The sequence below is a fragment of the Rhincodon typus genome, chromosome 8 (genome assembly GCF_021869965.1).
Source record: "Rhincodon typus isolate 14 chromosome 8, sRhiTyp1.1, whole genome shotgun sequence".
NCBI lineage: Eukaryota > Metazoa > Chordata > Chondrichthyes > Orectolobiformes > Rhincodontidae > Rhincodon > Rhincodon typus.
In genome coordinates this window covers 23,888,297-23,909,521 of record NC_063339.1, presented here as the reverse complement: position 1 = coordinate 23,909,521, position 21,225 = coordinate 23,888,297, and the positions used below count along the sequence as shown (strand labels likewise).

The 21,225-nt window shown below is 39.8% G+C and overlaps 3 protein-coding genes across 7 annotated transcripts in view; 2 read left to right on the top strand and 1 right to left on the bottom strand.

Moving 5' to 3' along the window:
* Positions 1-718: 718 nt before the first annotated feature.
* tmem251 (transmembrane protein 251) lies at positions 719-7,976 on the top strand. 3 transcript variants are annotated; one of them, XM_048599957.1, is made up of 4 exons: positions 719-966; positions 1,723-1,824; positions 2,840-2,953; positions 5,453-7,976. In XM_048599957.1, the coding sequence occupies exons 3-4, from the start codon at positions 2,904-2,906 to the stop codon at positions 5,865-5,867; spliced, it is 465 nt and encodes a 154-aa protein (XP_048455914.1). In that variant the 5' UTR covers positions 719-966; positions 1,723-1,824; positions 2,840-2,903; the 3' UTR covers positions 5,868-7,976. The 3 variants fall into 3 exon arrangements, with proteins under 3 accessions (XP_048455914.1, XP_048455915.1, XP_020384483.1); XM_020528894.2 differs by lacking the exon at positions 1,723-1,824 and having other exon boundaries at positions 723-966; XM_048599958.1 differs by lacking the exons at positions 1,723-1,824; positions 2,840-2,953 and having other exon boundaries at positions 722-966.
* A 1,263-nt stretch (positions 7,977-9,239) lies between these two features.
* Positions 9,240-20,975, bottom strand: si:dkeyp-55f12.3 (uncharacterized protein LOC568418 homolog). 3 transcript variants are annotated; one of them, XR_007262638.1, is made up of 4 exons: positions 20,517-20,750; positions 18,708-18,844; positions 17,662-18,072; positions 13,083-13,191 (listed from the first exon to the last, which is right to left on the bottom strand). XR_007262638.1 is itself a non-coding variant. In XM_048599955.1 (3 exons), exons 1-3 carry the CDS (start codon positions 20,740-20,742, stop codon positions 13,087-13,089), a joined length of 468 nt encoding a protein of 155 aa, XP_048455912.1. In that variant the 5' UTR covers positions 20,743-20,750; the 3' UTR covers positions 9,240-13,086. The 3 variants fall into 3 exon arrangements, 2 of the variants coding, with proteins under 2 accessions (XP_048455912.1, XP_048455913.1); XM_048599955.1 differs by lacking the exon at positions 17,662-18,072 and having other exon boundaries at positions 9,240-13,191; XM_048599956.1 differs by lacking the exons at positions 17,662-18,072; positions 18,708-18,844 and having other exon boundaries at positions 9,240-13,191; positions 20,517-20,975.
* A 9-nt stretch (positions 20,976-20,984) lies between these two features.
* Positions 20,985-21,225, top strand: part of ubr7 (ubiquitin protein ligase E3 component n-recognin 7) — a 32,769-nt gene continuing 32,528 nt past the window's right edge. The window contains exon 1 of the mRNA XM_020528891.2: positions 20,985-21,201. Coding sequence (XP_020384480.1) covers positions 21,049-21,201 — 153 coding nt within the window. The 5' untranslated portion in view covers positions 20,985-21,048. The remainder of the gene's footprint in view (positions 21,202-21,225) is intronic.

Genomic DNA, 21,225 nt, shown 5'->3' with positions numbered 1-21,225 from the left:
TCATTATTTTAGGAAACACTGCAGCCAATTTGCACATGGCAAGCTGCCACAAACAGCAATGAAGTAGTTAATAAACAGATAATTTTGTCATGGTAGTGATTGAGGGATAAATTTGGCCTGGTCAGCAGGCCAAGCTTCAAAATCTCCCCTCCCCCTACCGCATCCCAAAACCAGTCCAACTCATCCCCGCCTCCCTAACCTGTTCTTCCTCCCAAATATCCCCTCCTCCCACCTCAAGCCCCACCCCCATCTCCTACCTACCAACCTCATCCCGCTCCCTTGACCTGTCCATCCTTCCTGGACTGACCTATCCCCGCCCTAACTCCCTACCTACACTCACCTTTACTGGCCCCATCCCCGCCTCTTTGACCTGTTTGTTTCCTCTCTACCTATCCTCTCCTGTATCCATCTTCTATCCAACTCCCCCTCTCTCCCTATTTATTTCAGAACCCCCTTCCCCTCCCCCATTTCCGATGAAGGGTCTAGGCCCGAAACGTCAGCCTCTCTGCTCCTATGATGCTGCTTGGCCTGTGGTGTTCATCCAGCCCTGCACCTTGTTGTCTCTGAGTTTCTCCAGGGGTTTCTGTTTACTCTTGTTCCGAATGAGTCTGACACCAAAAGGTAGAAAACTTAATCAATTTGAATTTGTGACTCAATTGGATTGCACCAGTGTGCAGAGAATGTGAAGGGAAGTGAGGTCCTCCAGACGCTAGAGGCGCGCCGGAGTCCAACACAAGCCGCTGGTGGTGGAGGTTACCTCTTGTGCCCTGGTTCCCCGGGCAACAGCCCGGATACAGTTGGTGAGGAGACGGAAGTGTGGTCGATTTATGACTCGTCAGCCGGCGGAGGCCGCGGAAATAGGGAGAAAGAAAGCGATGGATTGAAGCAGGGAGGGGGATCGAGCGCCGCGGCGGCCCCTTCCCTTCCTCTCGCCGGTCCTGTAGCTGCCTTTCCTTTCTTTACATGGTGAGTACGGCCCGGGGCTCTGGGAGTGGGTCGGGCTCTAGGCCCCGGCGTTGACAGCTCGGTCTCTCCGTCAGTTCCTCAGAGGGAGGGCCGGCTCGCCGAGCTGTCTACATCAGCCCCGGGTGTTGGCACTCTCCTGACTCCGGCTCTACAGGACAGGACTGCCCTGGGTAGGGATGCTGCACTGTCAGAGGTGCCGGCTTTTTGCATAAAACCTTCAACTGTTCTCTCCCACATGGGAGTTTAAAAAGAAATCACCCCCCTCCCCCTCGACCGCCCCAATACTCCTGAAAGATGAGAGCGACGAAGTTTTTCCACCGTGTCGTGAATGACAACATTATTAACAGCGCAGATTAACCGGCCGTAGCTGTGTCTGGGTCTCTTCCTGCCACGTTTCACTGCATTAGAACAGTGACTTAACCTCAAGTGCCCAAAAATGACGAAGAAATGGTTTGCATGGCCGTGGGGCATCTCATTGTGCTCCGTAAATGTTTGTCTGTCTCACTGTCACTGGCTTTGGTCAGGGCTGATCTTGATAACAATTTTGCCACCGCACGTGAATATTTTGGTGCTTTTCTGGGGCAGTGGGGCTTTGTCTGAGGACTGTCCTTCTGAAACCTCAACTGCATGCCCACGTGGATGAAAGATCTTGTGCTTTTCATACAAGAACAAGGGAATTATTGGAATTGCCAACATTTGTCTCTGAATTGCACCACCAAAAGACTAACGTGAAATCATGCATGTTTACACATACAGCATCAAGAGCATTCAATGGTACTCATTCAAGGAAGCACTGTTCAGAATGTTTCTGCAAGATGTGATGAATAACTCCATAAATACATTATTTATTACCTAAATGTAAGTCTGAATAACATTATTGGTTTGCAGTATGTCTTGGGAAAGATATTGGCTTTGCGTTCTTCAGATCTTTAGCAAAAGAAATTCATTTTTGTGATCTTCAGCTGAAGTAGTTGCCTTGTTAACTTATCAGTGACCATGTGTTTTTAAGTTGGTGCTGAAGCTGTAAGTTATTTTGTTACAATGCCATCTTTATATGAAATCATTGGAGAAAGTATTGCCTGATTTATATCAAAAAGTGAACTTGCTTGAATACTTTGCAGCTTTCCTGCAGCCTTCTGTTTTTTTTAAGGCCCTGTTACTGTTTTGTTACCCGTTGACTATAGGTTGCCATATTCTCTGGAGTTTAGAAGAATATGGTTAATTGCAACATTTTGATGTGAGAAAATATTCTTTGTTTCCTGACTGAGGAATCTAGAACTCAGTCATAGTCTCAGAATAAGGGGTCGATAATTTTGAACTGAAATGAGGAACAATTTCTTCACTTAGAGGGTTGTGAATCTTTAGGACTGTGAATGCTCTGTTGCTGTGCATTTTCAGGACATGCTGGTATATTTTTCAATGCTAGAGGAATTGAAGGCTAAGGAGCAAGTGCGGGAAGGTAAAGTTAAGGCAGAAGATTAGACATGATCTTATTGATTGACAGAGCATGTTCGAAGAACCAAATGGCCTACTCTGTCTTTATGTACGGATAAGATCTCCTCCTACAAACAAGTTAATTTCCAAATAGTTCGCTGTTCGAGAAACTCACTGTTTTTATAGGTGTCTCAGCATGCCATTGAGCCAGTAGCAATACATTTGTGGCCTACTTAATGATTGGAAATTTACTGGTTTTGTGGACAATGGATGAGTTGATAGCCCAGTTATTGTAGTAATAAATCACCCTGTTACCAGTTATGATGTTTGCTGAAATCAGCATGTTCCTAAGCAAAATTGATCACATTGGTTCTTAACAGAGTTTTAAGGCAGTTTTTATATTGGTTTAAAGCCTGTTTTTGCTATTTCTTTTCAACAGCGCTAATCATTGAATTGCCTAACACAAATCCTCTACATTGCTCCTGGGTGCAACGGATGAATGTATGTTCATGAACACATCAAATGTGTATCAGATGAACTGTGTTTACTGCAGGTACTTCCGCTCACATTTCTGAAATGATCAAGTACTTAACTAATGTACAATGGCTTTATTTGGTTGGCTGAGATAGAAAAATGCAATGTTGGAAAAAGTACTGATGGGTGACTAACATCAATAGTCATACTCACATACTTCACTTCGGAGCCAGCATGTTGGTTTGAAGGGGAGGGAGTGAACTTTGCAATCTATTTCAATACCTATGTGTGAATATATTGTGTTGTAATTGTACTCATTCATTTGATAATATGGCAAAGACATTTCCTGAACTCTGCTTCTACTCTGCATTGGGGAGCACATCTCCATCTTCTTCGAAAGATCTGGCTAGATAAACAAGAAATCGAACTGTGATATGCTGAAGAATGTTTTTTGTAAATGAGCCACAATTGCGCACAGGGGAACAATATATGGTTTGATCAGGGTAATTTTGAAACAATTAAGTACACTTGGAGGAAGCTGATTTTGAATAAGGCCTTGGTAATGTGGGCGGTTTCTTTCAGCCATATTTCCAGCAAACTCTTGAGCATTCCAGACACTAATATTTGAAATGAATACAGAGGAACAGAACTTAGGAGCAGGAGTAGCACATTTGACCGTTTGATCCTGCTCCATTTAAGAGGATCATGGCTGATTTAGTTGAGGTCTCATCTTCATCTTCCTGTCTTCCTTTATAACCGTAGATTCTCTTATCTGTCAGAAATCTATCCAACTCTGCCTCAAATAAATTTAAAATCTCCACTATCTCTAGGGGAAGAAAATCCTACACTGTAAGGGAAAACAGTTCTCCCTTCTAATTTTAGTCTCTCTGACAAAAGAAACATCCTCCTGGTAGTCAGCCCCCTCACGTCTTAGATATTTCAATAACTTCACAGTGGGATAAGATCTGCACACATTAAGTACATTAAGTATGGATGGGTTCTTCATAATATTCCTCATGATTTCTACTTGATTCCTATAGACTCAGCAGCAGCTGGAAGGTGGACTGTCACACTAGGGATGCTGCTGTTGCTGCTTCTCCTGTAAAAATAGCTCAGTCAGGGTGCTGAAGAGCTGCTGCTGCAGGAACTCTGCTCTGGAGCCTGGGATACTGCTAATCATGTGGACAGCAAAGTACTGGTGCACACTGCTTCAGAAATTCAGCCCCCCCCATAGCTCACACTCAGACCTGGCTATTCCTTTCACAACAATGGTTTAACTTTGAAAAATCAATTTATCCATATTCCCTTTTGCCTAATAATGATATGTGGAAACAAAAAGGCATGGAAACAAAATGTTGCTGTCATAGAGTCATACAGCTCGGAAACAACCCTTCAGCCCATCTTGTTCATGCTGACTAGGTTTCCTAAACTGAAGTAGTCCCATTTGTTTGCGTTTGGCTCTTATCCTTTAAGCATTTTCTTTCCATGTATCTGTCCAAATGTCTTCTACATGTTATAATTTTACTCGCCTCCTCCACTTCGTCTGGCAGACTGGTCCACATACGCACCACCTTCTGTGTGAAAAAGTTGCCCCTCAGGTCCCTTTTAAATCTTTCCCCTCTCACCTTATATCTACGCCCTCTAATTAACCCTGGGGCATTTTAGACAGGCTTTCATTTTTCCTTCAAGAATTGCCACACCACTGCAGTTGAATGCCCTCTTTCCCTGCCCATTTATTTTATCCCTCTGCTCTCAATCCATTCCTTACCAAAATAAGTTAACCTTCTCCTGATTCTCCTTGCACCAATCTTCACTTTCAATGGACCATCCTCCACCTCTAGCCTGATGCCACCAAATACCTTCCTTTCTCCTACTGTTTCAGTGCAAGGGAACCATAGACCTTGGTGTATTGGAGGTAATTAACACTGTCTTCTCCCACCACCCCCGTGCAACTTTCCATCCAAGTGCAGGAGACGTAGCATCTGTCCTTTTATCACCCCAGAGAACATTTAAAGAGTCTCACAGCAATGTGAACACTCTTGTGTGACTACAGGTTGGATGAAGAAAATCTCTCCCCACACTCAGAAGCTAAATGGCCTCTCCCCAGTTTGAAATCACTGGTGCCTCAGCAGATGTTTCCTGGAGCATTTCTCACAGTCATAAATACCTCTAAATACTTTGTAGAATTGCGGAAGAATAGATGCCAAGTAGGAAGGAGATAATCAAAGCCAAAAACACGTTTGCCTTTTGAAAGCAGATGAGATGATAAGACTGAGGTGTTGGTTGAGGGTGGCTGGAGAAATGATCGCTGAAAAATCATTAGAGAGGCTGTAATGATCAAATCAGAGAAAGATGGGTAGCCCTTCACATGTGAAATAGTAACCTAGCTTCTTCTTTCACTTGCTGACTGTGCATTTATAAGTTCCTTGTTTTAACATCGAGAACCCTGTGGGATTCAGAGGGAGAACTGTTTGCAGTTTCATGGTGGCAGGGCAAATCACGAGTCAACGGTTCCCTTCCAGATGGACTGAGATTTTCACTTATTGTAATCCATCTTTCCTCCTTTTTTATATTTCAGAAAAAGTAGATTATGGAGAATGATGAACTTTCGCCAGCGAATGGGTTGGATTGGAGTAGGATTATATCTTCTAGCAAGTGCTGCAGCCATTTATTATGTATTTGAAATAAATGAAACTTACAACCAACTGGCTTTAGAGCATATTCAACGGAACTCTGAGGACCTGGGCAGTGGAGCTTCTTGGACACAGACAGTAACAGCACGCTTGTTTTCACTCCCATTCTGGCTGTGGGGTCTCCTGTTTCTGATTCCATACCTGCAAATCTTCTTGTTCCTGTACTCGTGTACAAGAGCCAATCCCAAAACAGTTGGCTACTGTATTTTCCCAATCTACTTGGCTGTTGTTTGCAATCGCCACCAAGCTTTTGTCAAAGCCTCCAATCAAATCAACAGATTGAAAATAATTGACACATGAATGGACCTGTCACTTTAGGTTATGATAAGTTAACACCAAATCAAGATTCAGAGCATGAGTGCTTAATTTGATGTAATCTGTAATGAAATATCTGGCTGCACCTGAAATTTCATTACTGTGGTTTTAAAATTATGTTATTTGGGATGGTACAAATCCTGCAGACAACTGTGCAGGCTGACATTGTTTGGATTTTGTTAATGTTTTAAGAGTCAATCACCATGAATCACTCCAGTAACCCCTCACAGCGTGCACATTTCAGAAATTTTCATTATTTTCCAATGGGAATTCTGAGCTCTTTTAAGGCTACTTTGGTGGCAAGGGGTTTCATTCTTTATCCTTCCAGATGCTTTAAACTTATATTTTTGTCTTTTGCACTTCAGTTTTTAACTGTGACTGAAAATAAGATACAGTAAATGTTTTTCTATTTCTAGCAAAATGTCTATTTCGGTTAATTCAAAAAAACACAGATTACATTCACACCAATCATTTTTGGAAATGGTGTGTATTCAAACTGGCCTTGTGAATAAAGATTATTTGACCATCTACTAATGTCATTTCCTTTTTTGTGCAAACAAAAAAACTTTAACCTGTGTTCACTTCAGCTCCCTTGCCAGAATGTAGCAAAGGAAGATAGTTTACTGTAAATTCATGTATTCAGTTAATAAAGGGCTATCCCTATAACTAAAGTCATTTTGGATAAACTGAAAGAGCTGGCAAACCTTTTGTTTTAAATATTATAAAATCACCAGGTTCTGAATGTAATGTGTGACTTAGTTCACCAGCAGTCACAGGCCAATCGTATTTGGGTGATTAATGTATCAATGTGAGTCTTGATTATTAGTTATGTGGAGAAGGGAGATTCAGGATCACTTATTTTCTGTTTAGTTAATTTTTAAATACAAATTTAAACAGCACTGGACTCTGCATTAAGATGGTCAAACAAAGATTAATCTGTACTAAACTAGTAGCCATTTATCGTGCATTGTAACCTGATCAAAAGTATTTGAAAGACAAATCAGATTTTAAATTATAATCGTAAGTCCTTCACAAAAGCACTGACAGGGGAAAGTCAGCTTATTGTGATCCAGGCAAAGTATCACTTTGTAGAGCAGCAGATTGCAGTGAAAAATTACAGAACAATACTGCACTCTCTTAATGGTTTTCTACAAATTCTAATGCAAATTGTTTTTATATTTTTAGTGAAGACCATTTCAGTGATCGTACCACAAGGAGAGATCTTTTTAATAAAGTAATTTTATACAAATCCTGATTTGCAGCCTATTAACTTATGCCAGGAAATTCCAGCTGCTTTTAGGATAAATTAAATTCCTTGCAACATTCATCTCACTTCCTGTTGTGACTTGATTATTGGAGTTGGAAGGGAAAAAGACGACTGTCACAAACTTAACCTGACACAATTCTATAAAATGTATAAAAAGGAGTCTAACTGACTTCCAAGAAGTGCTGAATAACCAAGGTAGGCTGCCTCTCTGCACTCCATCTGGATGTTGAAAACTACATTTTGGGAAATTACCTGTATTTGTTGCACAATTTGGCCAAATAGGGATTTATTTGAAGTGTCTATATCCAAAGTAATTGATTCTATATAGACTACTTTGAAATATTTCTGTAGCAATGTCATCAAGTGCTGCTCAAATGCTGACCTGACTGTGTAGTATGAATAGCTGAGGAATGAAGGATTATTGATGTGAGCTGAGGCAGTTAATCCTTCATTTTCTCCTACATGGGACATAAATTTGGATCATTTATCTGTCTGAAAGGAAACAGCAGACTGTGCAGGGGATGTTTTGTTTATTTATGTGTGGCTGATTGCTGCATGTAAAATGAATTTAATGGTGTTGCCATAAACTAATATTATAATATGGTGCCAATAAGACAGCTGTGAATGTTTTGCTTTTTTTAAAAATATGTATATTAAAGCCATTTAAGCATTTAAGACCTGTGCTAGTGTTTGGAACCCCAGCTCATCCAGAATACATATGTGTTTTAACTGATATATAGACAATTGTAATAAATATGGTGCTGGTTTTGCTGCTGCTTCTATTATTATGAAACTTTCTTATAATAAAGTCTTTTAATGAGTGTGAACATTTGGTTTAAACCAGTTTAACAATATCCAGTGTTATATAGACTCAGAAGTATCTTGCTGTTTTCAATACCCGAGTGAAAATAATTCATCTGTAGGACTGGAAATTTTGAATGCGCTAACGTTCTAGTCAGATGGGCTTAGATGTAACCAAGTCATCTTGGTGCTCTGAAGTCGTTTAATAAGAAACATAGGTCGAGTATTGTTCTAAGATAACAAGGTGTAGAGCTGGATGAACACAGCAGGCCAAGCAGCATTAGAGGAGCAGGAAAGCTGACGTTTCGGGCCTCGACCCTTCTTCAGAAAAGGGCCTAGGCCCGAAACGTCAGTTATCCTGCTCCTCTGATGCTGCTTGGCCTGCTGTGTTCATCCAACTCTACACCTTGTTATCTCAGATTCTCCAGCATCTGCAGTTCCTACTATCTCGAGTATTGTTCTGCTGGATTTAAAATTTTCAATATTTAGCTTTGATCCCTAATTTTTATGTGCATTCTAAATTTAATTTTGGCATTTGCTGTGTGCTTCGCTGCTACCAGAAATTTGACTTCACTTGGCAGAAATAAACCACAGACCTCTGTTGATTGCAATTCTTCAGCAAACTCCAAAGAAGCAAGGTTGTCAGCTATTATCATCACCTGATTTATAGGTGAGACTTATAAATGTGGCGGAGTTTGACAATGCTTTCAATAACCTCACATTGTGTTGGAACAGCCATGAACAACTGACAAGAACTAACTATATAGTTATTTCTTAAAAATTAATCATTAATGAGAACAGTATGAATGCTGTATTACTTGACATCATTTAGGGCTAGGATCTTTGTTATCGACTTTTGATTAAGTTGGGCAAAGTCGGTATTTCGCCTTTTAAAATCTCATTACTGCTAAATCAAATGGCTTGTGCACGCAATGGCAATATTGCAAATGGTCTAAATCTCCCAGCTTACAATTTGTCCATTGTAGAATTGTTCTGTAGTTTGGTTTCTAAGTGTTTGTTTGGATCTTTGTAAAACTAGATAAACATAATAATCAAAACTAAGGAGGTACGATTCATTCCCTCAATGATAACTTCTGAAGTTGTCTTAATTTCCAATTTGTATTTTGTATCATTTAATTCAAGTGTCTCAGTGTAGAAACAACAGGCTACCAACTAAAGTACTTGTAATACAGGAGTTAGAGCATCTATCTCATTGTTACTTCATGTAGAGAACTATGCAGGGAATAAACAAGTACTGAATTCTTAACAATTTGTGGGATCAGTTTCCTCTGTTTCAGTACTTTGTGCACGGTAGCCATGCAAATGAGTACATGCAAAACTAACTTGTGGCATTTAATTCCCTTGTGTCTTCTCCTCATGTAGAATTGTTTTACTTGAAACTGCTAGAAACCTAGAGATTGTTCAAGCAATCAAGTTAACCCAATACATTTTTCAATAGCAATAGTCTACCTCTTTTTAATACACTTTTATTGCATTTATAGCAATTGGTGGCCCTGTATTTGATGTTTAAAAAGTCACATGATTCTTGATCTTCTGGACACAATTTCCAAATCAAAGAAAGCTAATGTTAAGAAACAAATGTTTTTAACATACAAAGTTCTGAAAGAAGAAACATTCCTTTTCTTTCAAGATACAAACAAATCCTTAACTAGACCACTAAACTCCAAACATATGATCCAAAAGTTACTTTATGATTCGGGTAAGTCTACTGCTGACCACTGGGTAGTACCTTGGGGAAGTGCTAGTGGAAGTGATTGAAAGAGTGGCTGTTCCAAGAGTTGTTGTTTCAATGATTGTCATTTGGTCCTTTTGCTTTTGAAATACAATAAATATTGTTTTCGTACAGAATTGTTTTAAGTGATTTTTGATGATTCAATACGTGATCTATGTGGAATTTGCTGATCTCAGGCGTTTCAATAGTCAGTGCATTGACAATTCGTTGCAATGTGCCATCATATTCGTAGAGTCATAGCAAATTGATTGTATATAGGTGTTGAGCAAGGAATCATGCTTGTGATTACCTCAGTGACTGACCAGCAAAAAAATGGCCATATTGGCTTGGATATGGGACAGCAGAAGATTCAGGTTCATTGTGGGACAAAGTAAATTTATATTTATATGAAAGACTTTGTGGTGCAAATAGACATAGCCAGGTGTGAGTACTACTTCATGGCTGAGTACCACATTTTATTTTGTATGAACTCTACAGCCCATGAAGATTTTATTTTTCCTCATGTGTTTACTATTTATTTTGTACATTACCTGGAGTAGAAATATCTTCATGTTTACAGTAACTAGATATCCAGGTCAATAGAAACTGAATCATGATAAACAATATTTATGTTTATACATTAAAGATGTATAATTGTTTCAATGATTGTCATTTGGTCCTTTTGCTTTTGAAATACAATAAATATTGTTTTAGTACAGAATTGTTTTAAGTGATTTTTGATGAGTTAAAAAGTAAAAAACATCAGTAATCCCTAGAGAAGTAAACTTTCTAGCCTTGGCTTAGTAATGAAAATAAAGTTTAGAAATTTCTAACGAGTAATATTACATGTAAACAGACCAATCAGAGCTATCTATCAAAATAGGAGGGTAGAGGAATAGTTTCCTTAAAATATGGACCTTGTAACAAACATAGAAAACATTTTAAAAGTGCAGTTATGATCCAAAATTCAAACTAATTTTGCACCTCTGGTTCAATATTAATCTTGTAAGAGATTCAACTTTATTTCAACCATAACATGCATTGTGGATCCTTGCTGACAGAATTATTAGCAGTCCAGAAATTCATAATACAACAATTTCATTAGGTTAAGGAATAGCAGATTTTGCACTGCTTGTTAAGGAAGGTTTGATTTTTTTAAAAAATACATAAAACATTGTTCTCTCTTGGCTCCATCACCATCTATCGTTTTTTTTCCCCACACCTTCACCCCTGTCTTCAGCATATATACCACCTTTACCTAGCTACAATCAGTTCTGAAGAAGGGTCACTGGACCCAAAACGTTGCCTCTGCTTTCTCTCCATATTTGTTGCCAGACCTGCTGGGTTTCTCCAGTAATTTCAGTTTTTGTTTAAAACATTGGTTCAGCCTTTAGTGGAGTATGGAGTCCAGAAGGAGAGATATAGCATTAGAGAAGATGTAGAAAAGATTCACAATTATTCAAGGTTCAGAAGCTTTGGTTATGTGGATAGATTTGAGAAACAGACCATTCCTCTTAAAAAGATATGATAGAAATATTCAAAATCTTGAGGGCTGGACAGTGCAAAATGGGGAAGAAACTGTTTCCATTGATGGAAGGATTCAGAACCAGTGGACACAATTTAAAATGATTGTCAAAACAAGCATTGATGGAAGATTTTGTTAAAAAATACAAGGTGAACTGTTCAGAGTTGCATTGCACTGCCTGACAGTGGTGGTAGCAAGATAATTTGAGGCCCTTAAAAGAGTTGCATAGTTAACCGGTTAGAACATGCGACGTGAGGTGAAAGCTATGATTTAATGTTTTTCTGCTGCTGCAAAGATGCCCAATGCTCACACACCAGATGGCTTGCCCAGACCCTCTGATCAACCGTGCAGTCATGTAGCTTAAAAGGAACATCGGATGGGAGGGGGTGAGTGGTACTAGGCTAAGACACATGGTGAGTTCTATGTTGCAATCATTCTATTCCTGTAAGAGATCATTTGACAACAGAGCATCAACCAATGGCAATAATGTTGTTAGCTAGTGTTATGATTGTAGTAAGGTATGTAATTCATAGATATTTTAATGTAATTTATTTTTGAATTTGAACTAGTGGCATACCGGCTGTGTGTGCCTGAAGGAGTTTAATGATTAATTGGTTCTGTGGACATAATGACGTATTTTAAAACTTCTTAAAAAAAAAACTTGGAAGTTAATGGAAATTCTTTTACATTGTTCACTTGTAAACTCTCCCGAAGTAATGCTTTCAGATTGAAGATTCTGGGGTTATTTTTGGAAGCTTAAGGAAAACACCCGTAATTTTGTAATTAGCATTTTAGTTTCAGTTTAAGTCAGTTCTGCACGTAGTAATTGGCCAAAACTGGACGTATAAAGTAGTTGCTCATGTGAAAGGGAGAAGATTGTTTAGAATTGTTATAATAAGTTACCTCATTGTGAGGAATTTAGTTGAAAAATTCTAGACCCTAAGCGTTTGGTTAAAACTCTTAAAATTTCTCACCTCCACGTTATAAGATGAATTAAGGAAGAGGCCAACAGATTTTCATGACTGGGAATTGAAGCCACAGCTAGGTCAAATCCAATGTGGGATAGAACATTCTCACTGGCGTTTGAGTATTGTAAGGGAATGCTTTTGGGATTAATGAGGTTGTATTTTCTACTGTGTTTCAAAACCTTTAAATGTTATACGTAAAAAGTTTGATTTATTCTAATTCAGTTTTTCATGAAAGGAACGTGTCTTTTTTTGTTAAAACCAAATCTGCAACACTGCACACTTATACATTGCAGCGAGAGATCACGTTAGTAACAAAAAAAAAGCATGAGCTATCAAGCCCGATTTCAGTTTGGGATTGTATTACAGCGTTTTATACAATTACGCAACCTTTTCAGAACTACACTTCTGAAGTTGAGCCAGCAAGAGATGAAAAGTATTGTGCCGTGGCAGTAAGTCATTTTAATGAAGAAATTTAATTACAAACTCCCACTGCCTTCTCGGCAGAGTCAATGTCAATCTAACAGCAATCATCTAGGGCTCACTATGGGAACATGGGTAAATTGCAGGCTTAATTAGTTGTCTTAAAAATCACTGAAAATTTGTTAAAATAGTCACAATATTCCTATTCACGTATCTACTTTAGACAAGATTTCCACTACGGAGATCTGTCCTTGTCACTCAGACAGTCTGTAAGACTTCATTTTCTCTGAAGAAAAAGCAAAAACAAGAACATTATAGAATTATCACTTATGGTTTGCATAAACAAATGTCAGGTTTTTCAAAATTTGTCCACTTTCAAAAATATCTTTAATTAATAGAAAAAGTTGAGCAGCCATGAAGCGCCTTAATTTAAACCGGTGAGTGTTTTTAAAGGAAGTCGTCATTGCAGCATCTCAAACAAACTGGAGCAGTTAGACAGCTTCAGATGGTAAGTCAACATTGTTTCCTAGTCCTTTTTGAAGGAGGTGCATCTCCATCTCCTTTATCAGCTGGTTCATCTTCACTGTCATCTTCATCTGATTGAAACAATTATAGCAAAATACATTTTATAAATTAGCAATCTGAACATCTGGATCCAGGCTCCAATACACTAATAACAAAAGCAAACTATTGAGATTGCTGGTAATACTTGAAGAAAGAAACAGCATTGGGTGGAAGGCAAGTGATATTAAATTCCAAAAAGGATGATACTGTAAGCCAAGGGTAGGGGTGGGAGGAAGAGTAATGCCACAAGTATAGAAAAGATTCATCATGAGGAGCTGTAATTACAGGTTTTAAAGTGTGACCTCTAAATCAACTTGGTGAAAGATTAACCACTGAGGTAATTCGACTTGCTGATATTTCTAGCATATTACCAAAAAACTGCATTGGACACCAAACATTACAAGTGTGACATCATGATCTCTAGACTAAACAATTTAAGTCCTAAATGAAGAAATGATATTGCCCAAGTCTGGTCATTTGTCAGTCAGCCCCAGAGAGTGGCTGAAATCAAAGACATAAGTGGGCAACTCGGTCCTTCAGTAGAAAAAAAAAGGTGTCTGTCCAATCCATTCATTCATTAAACCCCAATCTCAGTTGTTGTTGATTAAACTAAAATTTCTAAACATGCTTTTGTGAAGTTTAAGACTGATTTATTCCTCAGTCTATGGAGTTGTCACGTCCAAGCTATGATTTGCTAAAAGCCTGTGTCAAGGGGGTGAAAAATTGGCTGGGTTTAACATCAAGGCTCATTGTAATGGAGTGCAAGGTGATGAATTGGATCAGGCTCAATTATACTACTACCTGCTATCCTGCCAACTGCCCCAAAAACATTAGTCTACCAACCATTTAGGTTCATGCATGAGGAATCCCCTCAGTGAGCAAAGTGACGAATTCTCATTGAACCGTGTACCAAAAAGAACATCAGATGAAATCTATTTGGATTGGCAGAATCCTTAATTCCAGGAAGCTCCTGCATGGCAACTAATGGTTTCCAAAATTATTACAGAAACCTGTGATAGGGCAGGGTGAATGTAGGCTCAGGAAGGTTCAGTTCCACAAGCAGAATAAGATCCTCCAACATGTGTTATGGGTGTCTCAGCTAAACTAATTTCACCACCAGCTTCTCAGGGTAATTAAGGGACGAAAAATAATTGCTGGCCTAGCCAGTGACATCCACAACCCATGAACAAGCCAAATAAAAAAAAGGAAGATGCTGAAGCCTATGCAAAGGAGTCAGGCAATTGGAGCAACTGGCTGTGAAGGAGTAAAGCATAGCAACAGGACAATCAACCGAATACGCCCTTGCAATAAAATTTAAAAAGCAAGGAGGGAGATGGTCTTTTAATACATTGATGGAGTTAGATGTAACAGCATGAAAGGAGGCTTGTGTGAACAGCTTATTTTTGTACTATAAATGCTTTAGGAAGCACTTTGTATGTTGCAAATTATCCTGATAACACCTTAGTTGACCTGCCTTATTTTTAAAATAAATTGATCCATTGCCATCTCAGTGTACTAAAGATAAACACCTTTTACTCAATTCCTCTCTTTCCAAAAGCATACAAGTTTCCTTCATCAAAATCATCTTCACTTCTGGATCAGGAGGTACAACATCTACGTAACTGCACTGTTGCCAAACCATGGCTGAAAAATTCTCTCAAGCCAATACTGTAGCATTATACACTAAAAGACATTGCATAGAGCTCAACTTTAGTCAGACAAGAGATTTATTCCGAATAGACATGTTGATAGCTAAAACCAAGAGCTCCACAATAATGGTTCATTTGGCATTAATAACATTTTCTTTGTCAATCATGTTCATATTACAGACACCAGTATATTTTCCTTAAATGTAAATTCATGTTCACATTTGTTCAGTTATTGCTCCTAGTAATTGTACAATAGTGCAGCTTCTCTGCACAAAACCATTACATTTAAAGCTCAGCATTTTGTTTGGGGCAGGGGGGCTGGTGGAACAGTGAGGTTACTTTTAAAAAAGTGCATAACATTCATTTGAATTGACTGAACAATGACTAACAAGACTAGGAAAGGAATAAGTTCTTACAAAAAAGTGAAATAATTGCATGCAAACTAGCTAGGAAGCTTTGGTACAAAGCAAAGTTGAAATTTAAAAACCAAACTCGCTGAAAACACACTTCAAGGGTTAGACACTGAAAACAGGCAAAATTAACAAAAAAAAACCAGTTCACTTAGACAGTCTCACACTGTTGTAGGCATCACAACATTAACACCTTCTCATCTAGCTGAAGCTAGGTAAGTCTCATGGGAAAGGCCAATCAGATTTTAAAAAAATCCCAGACCAATTAGCAGGAAATAAATTTGGAAAACGATTTATTCTGTACCTTGACAAGTGCTGACAGGCCAGCTGTATACTTCCTGGATTTTCTATTAATTTTATTTCAGATTTCCAGCATTTGTAATGGTTTATTATTTTACTGAAAATTACAAACGTCCTTTTCACAGTTAAGAAGGTAAAACAATGAAGATTTTGTTTTATGTGAAAGAAGATTTCTCAGAAGATGCAAAAGGTAATTATGAATTCTGTCATCATGAAAAAACAAAACACATTTAACTGAAGAAAATGATTTTCAGCCATTTTTTTCTTGCGCGTGCAAAAGGCTGGACTGTTCTCTAGTACCATTTTTAAAATGTATTGCAAGTTGAGTTATTAGTTTGAATCAATCATGTTGCCAGGCAGTACCTGCCAGAACTAAAAAGCCATTTCTGATATACTGTAAATCCACTGGTCTCTGCTCAGTATTTTTAATTAATTTTAAAGTGACGATAAGTAACAACATATACTTCATGCCAAATTATTGCTAGCTGCAAGTGTACTTGTCAAGAATTCTGCCTTTTCTAGGAAGCCTAACAACATGCACTTAAATACTTTCTCCAGTGACTATGAAAAGAAAGGGAGCTTCATGTTAACAATTAAAACAATGTAACATCCATGTTATTATGTAGAATACATTGCTTTGTAGAATACCAAAGCACAATTCTGAGTTACTTTAAAAAAACCTACAAATGATTTTCACAAAAACACATTGTTAAAAATACCAAGAATACATTCCAATCTTTCATTCAAGTAACAATAATTATTCATCTTTAAACATTGTTCTTTATTAATAGAGATCCTGCAGCAAATCTGAAATGTACAACATGCCGAAGCAAGCAGAAACTAGGAGGTACCCCCGTGGGGAGAAATGCAAGGAAGAGGCAATGAGATGGAATTGATGAAACAATGAGATGTTCCAGATTGTTCTCTTGGTGTTTTAAAACAGTTCCAATGTACTACTAATGGCAGAATTCTGGCACATGGGTTCAAAACATGTCAAAAAGAAAAAACAAATCAAAAAGAAAAATACAACTTAAAAATCAAGATCAATATCAAAAATATAACCAAGGATGAATCCACCCTAATTGTACAACAGGCAACTAGAATATTTATAACTGGGAGGGAAAAGATGGCTTCCAAACAATTAGTCTTGTCTTGATCAATCAAGAAAAGGCCTAATGGAAAATTCAGGATCAGTCTTCAATGGAAACTTCAAAAGGCTTTAAGCAGCATTCTTCACATATATCAGATTATATATTGTTTAAAATCACTAATGCAAATAGGTCAACACTGTTTAGTTGCAAGCAGCTCATGTTTCGTGCCTTGGCACCATGTATCCTGGGATATTTGTGTCTTAAATACAGTTTGGGAAATATATTGAATATGGCTATATAGTTATGATGAATGCCTGAGGATATTTTAAATTATACAGTAAAATGGCTGTTGTTAGTGCCACATTTTCATAAAGCACACGTTTAGTGACATGACTAATCTTGATACCATTCACTCAAATGGTAAACCCAACTTCTCTTGAACTCCATTTGGTTTGGACTCTTGATGAGATTTTCATTTTTGCCTAGTTTTTCTTCCAACTATAATAACTCTGAACTCTATGTCCAGTCCCCTCTGTGCATGAACATGTCCGTGCTAGGGTTTAAAGGTCAAAGCTTACCTCGTAGTAGTTAATAACCCATTTTGCCTTTTTCTACAGACTAACTTTATTCATAATAAATACATTTGTGAGATAATTGATTAAAAATTAGGTGGAAGTCTTTTTCTTGTCCAAGATATTTGTAAATTTAAAAATCTTGGTGATTCAATTGAACGTTTACAATTTCAGGACATTCCATGGAGAAGTGGGACTTGATTACCAGAGTATTCCTCCTGTCAAAGCAATAACATTCACATAATGCCAGCAGCACAAGATGGGGACATCTGCAGTCTCAACTGCCACCATTGATGCAGTCTGCCCATAATAGCCACTTCACTTTATTTAAAATAAAAAACTCTCCTCTGTACTTCTTTCTCTTCTCTTCCTTTTTGATATATTTTAGTTCATCCTCTTCCCCACAGTTCCTATCCCTCGCCACTTCAATTCTGTTCTGTAGAAACAGTTTAAAAAGAAAAAGAAATTTTGTTTCCTCACCTGTGATTCTGAATTGCTACCTACGATAGACTATGAAGACAATTTGCTTTGAACTTCTTTAAAATGGATATAGAGTTGAAGGGAGACTGGATGTAAAGGGAACCAGCTGGAGGGATTGAATTTGAGATTGGTGCCCAAGGCACGAAAAGGAAGGCAGGTACGGGCTGGAGGGAAAGGGAAGACGAGGTGCTCCAAGTTGTCTGCCATGGCTCAGTGGTAATGCTCTTTCCCTAGAGTCAGAAGGATGTGACTCCAAATCCAAAATCTTCAGTACCTGCTGTCTGTTGACACTTCATATCACCATTAAAAAGGAGAGATGGGGCAGTGTTAATGTTGCTGGATTAGTCGTCCAAAACTGCAGGTTAATGTTCTGGGGACACAGGTTTGAATCCTACCATAAGATGGCAAAGTCTGAAGTAAATAAAAATCTTGAATTAAAACTAGCCTAATGGCAACAATGTAACAATTGTCAATTGTCATAAAAGCCGATCTGGTTCACTAATTTCCTTTAGGGAAGGAAATCTTGTCATCCTTCCCTGGTCTGCTTACATGATTCCAGATTCAAAGCAACGTGGTCAACTCTTAACTGTCCTCTGTCCTTCATTCAAGGGCAATTAGGGATGGGCAACAAACACTGGCCATGCCAGTAATGCCTAACTCCCACGAAACAGCAAAGAAACAGATGCAGTATAAAGTATGACACTGTCAGGAGGTAACATTTTTGAATGAGATATTAAACAATGACCACTTTAGAAGACATGAGGCGTTCTGAGGTCATGGCCAACATTGATCTCTCAGCAACACCCTAAATAAATTGTTCGTCATTTATCTAATTCACATTTTTGTGTTACCTCACTGCACAAAAATTGGTTCCATTATTTGTCTACATTACAAGAATCACTAAAAGTTCTGCTCCGATAGTGACGAACTTTGGAGCATTCAAAGGTTGGGAAAGATACGGTACACAATCATAAAGTGGTCACAGCAATTAAGGAGACCATTTGGCCCCCTGATGTCGACCCTGGCTCTCTGAAGGAGCAGCTTACCAAAAGCCAATACTTCTGCCTTCTTCCTTGCAGCAACTCTTTTTCCCCACAGAGAATGGTTAGGGCCTCAAAAGCACTGCCTGAGTGTGTACTGGAAGCAGGTTCAATGAAGCATTCAAAGGGATTTAGACCATTATCTGGAAAGATAACGTGCGCAGGGTTACAAGGAGAGGGCTGGAGAATGGCACTTAATCAATTAATTGTATGGAGAGCAGTGCAGACAAGAAGGGCCAAATGGCCTCCCTCTACAGGTTTAACAATTCCTTCATAATTCAATTCATTCTTGAATTCTCCAATGGAATGTGACTCCAGACTCAGTACATTCCAGACCTGAACCCAACTGGCTGCATGAAATGTTTTCCCCCAGTGTTGTGTTTTTTTTGCCAATTAGCCTTGTTCCATTTTCCCTCAGTTTCAGCCCTTCCATCAACAGTTTTTCACCTTTTCACTGTCATACAAATGCGGGTTATTTCCTAGTTAGCGAGGGGAGAACATAAGGGTGGTGGGACAGGAACGACAGCATAGTGGCTCAGTGGTTAGCTCTGCTGCCTCACAGCGCCAGGGACACGGGTTTGATTCTAGCCTTGGGCGACCGTGTGGAGTTTGTACATTCTCACCGTGTCTGCATGGGTTTCCTCCGGGTGCTCTGGTTTCCTCCCACAGTTCAAATACATACAGGTTAGGTGGATTGGCATGGTAAATTGCCCATAGCATCCAGGGATGTGTGGTTCAACCATTGGAAATGCAGGGTTGGGAGAGGGTTGGATGGGATGTTCTTTGGAAGGCCAGTGTGGACATATTGGGCCAAATGGCCTGTTTCCACACTGCAGGGAGGAAGGAGTACACTGCAGTGCTGGGACATGGAGAAGGAAATAGGTTCAAACTATTGGCTATGAGAGGACAGGGCATGTGCAAGCTTATCCACACTTCCTTTTATACTCCTGTTACGAACAAGGTTAAGTCAATCCCTTCCTCAAACTACAGTGGATGGAAAAAAAAAAGCTTAACACCTATCATGATGTTAGGGTTCCATCCATCATGGAGAGGGTGTTGAGGGAGGTATGGAGAATTAAAAGCACAGCTACACCAAGAATTAACTCTTGGCTTACTGTGGGGGACATGAGACTGAAACATTTGGTTTAGGAGCAAGAGAGGACCATCCTGATCCACCTATAATGGCAGTTTTGTCTGTGGTCTCATCTACACTTTACCGTCAGCACCCCACAACTCACCGGTGAGTCAAAATCAAGCCAACCTGGCTCAAACTGAAAACCACCTGCACTCTATAGAACCTCAAAAGAATTCTCACACTCCCTCACTCAGCTCCAAAGACGTACTCATTGGGTGGATTGGCCATACTGTCCAGGCTAGGTGGATTAGCCATGGGAAATGTAGTGTTACAGGGATAGGGTTGGAAGGTGGGCCTGGGTAGAATGCTCTTCGGAGAGTCGATGTGGACTCAATGGGCCGAATGGCCCGTTTCCACGCTGTAGGGATTCTATGACTAACCATCTCTAGTAATTCTTGTCTCCACAAGAAGCAGAAAGCATCCCCCTGGTATCCATCTCAAGATCTTAGATGCGTGAACAAGGTCACCACAGTGAGATAACAGGTGCAGGCCATTCAACACATCGAGCCTGGCCCACCATTCAGTACCATCATGGTGTAACGCTGTACACCACAGGGACTCAAAATCTCTCAATCTCTACCTTAGCCAGGACTGAACTATGGCAGAGAATTCCGACTCAGATCTGCAATGGATTAAGACGTATTCTCCTAAGGAATTTCCACACGTCCCCCCCGACTCACCGGCAGTGCTGGAGGCCGGGCTTTCAGGGCAGCGCTGCCCTTGCCCCTGTTGCTTCTCCTGCAGGACAAGCTCGGTCAGAGGTGCCTGGAGTTTCTGCTGCAGGAGGCGGACTCCGCTCAGGACGCCCGGGATGGTGCAGGAGGTGCGGACAGTGAAGTGGCGGCGCTCGCCGCTCCGGGAGCTCAACTCCCCGCACAGCTCGCACTCAGAGGCCGGGGCGGACATTCCGACAGCGGGGCTGCCGAGTACCGTCCAGCCCGGGCACAGGGCCGCCTCTCACTATCGGCAGCGGAAGAAAATAATCAGTAATAGGTGGTAGCAAAAGAGACAGCGTAGCGCAGGCAGCTTTCCGGTAAATGGACGTAACAATAAGAGACCCCCATCAAAAGTCACCAAGTGCAGGATCCGGGTGCGGTCCTCAGTCTCTTATTTACAGCGGGCGGTGTATTTTGTGAAACAGAGTTAGAGTGAAGGGGGTGGGGGGATGCAGCTTTAAATAGCACCAACCCGGAAGTCTTTGTACATTTCGAGATGGCGGCAAACGAAGGGAATCACAAGCGGCCGCTAGAAGAGGAAGATCCCATCGTGTCTCTAGCCGATGTTCTGGAAGAGGATGAGGAGCTGGAGAATGAAGCCTGCGCCGTTTTAGGCGGCAGCGACTCCGATAAATGTTCCTACTCGGACGTGAGGTTTTATTTTTGACGGTGT

Excerpts from the sequence above, each read along its gene's own strand:
- tmem251 (XM_048599957.1), top strand. The coding sequence starts at position 2,904 with ATGTTCATGAACACATCAAATGTGTATCAGATGAACTGTGTTTACTGC. Across the intron at positions 2,954-5,452 it reads ATGAACTGTGTTTACTGCAG|AAAAAGTAGATTATGGAGAA; the intron begins GTACTTCCGCTC and ends TTTATATTTCAG.
- si:dkeyp-55f12.3 (XM_048599955.1), bottom strand. The coding sequence starts at position 20,742 with ATGTCCGCCCCGGCCTCTGAGTGCGAGCTGTGCGGGGAGTTGAGCTCC. Across the intron at positions 18,845-20,516 it reads CCCGGCCTCCAGCACTGCCG|ATAATGGTCTAAATCCCTTT; the intron begins GTGAGTCGGGGG and ends TTATCTTTCCAG. Across the intron at positions 13,192-18,707 it reads GGCAGAAGTATTGGCTTTTG|ATGAAGATGACAGTGAAGAT; the intron begins GTAAGCTGCTCC and ends TGTTTCAATCAG.